The sequence below is a fragment of the Pistacia vera genome, unplaced genomic scaffold (assembly GCF_008641045.1).
Source record: "Pistacia vera cultivar Batoury unplaced genomic scaffold, PisVer_v2 Contig570, whole genome shotgun sequence".
In the NCBI taxonomy this organism is placed as follows: Eukaryota; Viridiplantae; Streptophyta; class Magnoliopsida; order Sapindales; family Anacardiaceae; genus Pistacia; species Pistacia vera.
In genome coordinates this window covers 2,199,465-2,203,102 of record NW_022196413.1, presented here as the reverse complement: position 1 = coordinate 2,203,102, position 3,638 = coordinate 2,199,465, and the positions used below count along the sequence as shown (strand labels likewise).

The window sequence follows — 3,638 nt, the reverse complement described above, 5'->3', positions numbered from 1 at the left end:
ACCGTTGAATCTCCTCCCATTTGCCTTCACCATCAATGGCTTACTTCGTCGTCAGTTGGGGTACCGCGAATCTCCTCCCATTTCGTGATCTTCTCTTGCGTCACACACTCATCACCACCGTCGATCTACATCAGACATCCATCGTCGTCATTCTTCTCAGAGTTGCACAGTGGAGACTTGATCTCAATCTCGGAGCTGCACACACTCTTCTTCACATTGCTTGAAACTCATGACTCAGCTTTTCATAGTTGCCCTGTTCACAACCGAGCTCCACCTCCCCGACCGTCAACGAACGACAACTCATCTTCACCACCACCAGGTAACTGTCACAGTGTAGGCATATGTCTTTGTTTCAAGTCTTGTGCATGAGATTGAGATGTCTTTGTTTAACGGTGTAAGCATGCTGCTCTCTGGTAAATTAAAGCCTAGTGAACATGCTTTACAGTTTGAACTTTAAAGGGAGAACTAATGACAATGATCAGGCCTTTCTGATCCTAAATTCCTAATTGTAGTAAAAGTTCTGTATCCATTATTTATTTATTTAATTTTTGTTTTGTAAAAGTTATTGAATTCATTCAAACTTATAGGATTTAACTTGCTTGGTGAATGGTGAACCAGTTCTGAATTGTTGGTAGTTGGTACTTTAGGCAGAAGCGGTGGTGTTGTGTTGAAAAATGAAAACAATCACTTTTGTTTCAATAAGAGACAGTGATAGTTTTCCCTTTTGTTTAAACCAATAACTAGGAAAACTCCAAGTCTTATAATGCAAAAATCTCATGATATTATACATTGGGGGCAAACCGGCAAAGTCTCATCAAGTAAAATCCTGACATTGTAAAAGTTGGTTGGAAGATTGTTGAAAGAAGAAAAGAGAAAGGACCTGTTGGCATAACATGGAAAACAGTAAAAGTGAAGGATAATACAATGTAGGCAGAACTTATGCATGTGTTGTCCCTTCCACTTTTTTTAGAGATTTAGGAGTTCATTATGGAACTATTTGTTTGAATACATGTAATTCTATAAAAAATTATGGACAAGTGGTTTAAACTTATTTGTTATTTGTGTTGCTAGGGTAGAGATCAAGATTAAAGACAAAGAATATGTCATCATCTGGGTCTTGTCAACAATCTGCTTCCATGGATGTTTCTCAAACTTTTCGAGGAAGAAATGATATAGCATGGGCACATGTTAATGACGGCGTGGATGAAAATGGGAAGAAGATATTAACAGGTCTTTACTGTGGCAAGATAATCAGAGGTGGAGCAATTTATCGAGTGAAATTACATCTAGCGGGTGTAAAGGGAGAACTTGGAAAGTGCCCTAAAGTTCCTTTCGATGTTAAATTCAAGATTGAAGAAGCATTAAATGAAATTGGGGCCAAGAATAAACAAAAAGTTGAACTTTGTAAGAATGTCAATCCTTATGGACCTAGTGTACAACAATTTGAGGGTGATATGTTAGATGAAGATCAAGAGTGTGAAGAGGTTTCTCCATGTCCAACTCCAGCTCCAGCTCCAACTTCAACTTTAAGCAGTAAGAGAAAAAGATCTATTAGGATAAGTGACTATTTTGCTCCGAGGACTAAGTCTGGGTCTTAGCCCTCAATTAAGAGTGTTTTAGCCGGACAAGAAGCTAAGTAGAGAGCGGACATGGCTGTTGCAAGGTTATTTTATTATTCTTGCATCCCAACTAATGTTATTAATTCAATTTATTTTCAACCTATGGTAGATGCTATAGCTGCAATTGGTCTTGGGTATAAAATCCCAACTTACCATAATTTGTGTGTAAATTTATTGAGAGATGCTAGGAAAGAAGTGCAATTACTTGTTGATGGTTACAAGAAAACTTGGGAGGATGTTGGATGTACTTTAATGGCTGATGGTTGGACAGATAATTCACATAGGTTGTTGATTAATTTTCTAGTGTACTGTCCTAAAGGAGTGTGTTTTGTGAAATCAGTGGATGCTTCAGATGTTGTAAAGGATGCTGCAACATTGTTTGGCTTGTTTGAGGAAATAGCTTTATGGGTTGGACCAAACAATATTATCCATCTTGTCACTGACAATGGAGCAAATTATAAAGCTGCTAGAAGAATGTTGTCTGAAAAATATAGCAGTATTACTTGGTCTCCTTGTGCAGCACATTGCATTAATTTGATGTTGAAAGACATAGAAGAGATGAGTCATATAGTCAACCTTTCAACACGTGTATCTGAGGTTACAAAGTTTGTGTATAATCATTCCTTTATGCTATCTTTGCTGAGGAAAAAACAGGTTATATACCTTTACTTCATATGTTTATAATTTATATTGTCAAGACATATTATATGTGTACACTTTTTAATAATTTACCAAGTACTAACATTTATTGTCTATCACTTGAATAGGGTTGGACAGAAATTATACGCCTAGGTGCAACCTGTTTTGCCACAACTTTCATTGCATTGAGCAGCCTACATCAGCACAAACATGACTTGCAATCTATAGTGACAGATAGAACTTTTGTGGAGTCTTGATATACAAAAACTAATAAAGGCAAAGCCTTTATTTCCATAGTTCTAGATAACCAGTTCTGGGATGACATTGGTATAGTTTCCAAAGTTGTGAGTCCATTGATGCATATGCTCCAGATTGTAGACTCATATGAGAGACCTTCAATAGGATAGGTGTATGATGGCATGTACAGAACAAGGATGGGGATCAAGAAGCTATTTAAGAACAAGAAAAATTTGTACAAGCCTTATACAACAATTATTAAGATGCGTTGGGATAGAATGTTGCGCCGTGATATTCATGCAGCAGCATATTATTTAAATCCTGCTTTTAAATATGATGAAGATACTTTTTCCAAAAAACCTGAGATCATGTATGGTTTTCTTGACACTATTGACAATAAAGCAAGTGCATTCAAAATGAGCAAGACAACGTTACTGGAGGAGAGTAGATTATATCGAGACCGTTTAGAAAGCTTTTCTCGTGAGCTTGCTCTTCAAACTTGCAAAACTACATGGCCAGGTAGGTAATAGTTATTAACTTTTTAAGTCTAATTTTTAAGTTATGAAATTGTGTTTATTTCTTATGTAATTTATATTTTATTCTCAATTAGATGAATGGTGGAAGACATTTGGGTTTAGTACTCCAAATTTGCAAAAGTTTGCAATCAAAATTCTAAGTCAAACTTTGGCCTCTTCCGGATGTGAGCGAAATTGGAGTATTTTTGAACGCATACATACTAAAAAGAGGAACAGAGTGGAGCATCCATGGTTGAGTGATTTGGTTTTCACTCATTATAACTTGCATTTGCAAAATAGGTATAAAGTCTTCTTCATTTTGTTATTTTCATTGATGTCTTTATTGGTCATGATTTGAATATTTAATTCTGCTATTTCAGGAGTTGTTACAAGAAAATTACATATGATCCTATTGATTACGAGAGTATTGATAAAACTGAATGGTGGATAGTTGATGAGGAAGAGGAGGTTGGTGAGCTTAATTATGATGAATTGGAACAATCATTATATGGAGAAGGAGCTATTCCTATAGATGGTGGTGATCACCCTTCTTATTATGACTCAATAGATGCTTCAGAAGGTTATTTACAATTTTTTAAGCAATTTCAATTTGGTATTAGCTAGTTAT

The 3,638-nt window shown here is 35.9% G+C and overlaps 1 protein-coding gene across 1 annotated transcript; it reads left to right on the top strand.

Annotated features, from left to right (window-relative positions):
• The first annotated feature begins 1,721 nt into the window (after window positions 1-1,721).
• Window positions 1,722-2,515, top strand: LOC116108965. Its single transcript, XM_031395202.1, has 2 exons — window positions 1,722-2,273; window positions 2,387-2,515. The coding sequence occupies exons 1-2, from the start codon at window positions 1,722-1,724 to the stop codon at window positions 2,513-2,515; spliced, it is 681 nt and encodes a 226-aa protein (XP_031251062.1).
• Window positions 2,516-3,638: the final 1,123 nt, after the last annotated feature.

Excerpts from the sequence above, each read along its gene's own strand:
- LOC116108965 (XM_031395202.1), top strand. The coding sequence starts at position 1,722 with ATGGTAGATGCTATAGCTGCAATTGGTCTTGGGTATAAAATCCCAACT. Across the intron at positions 2,274-2,386 it reads CTTTGCTGAGGAAAAAACAG|GGTTGGACAGAAATTATACG; the intron begins GTTATATACCTT and ends TCACTTGAATAG.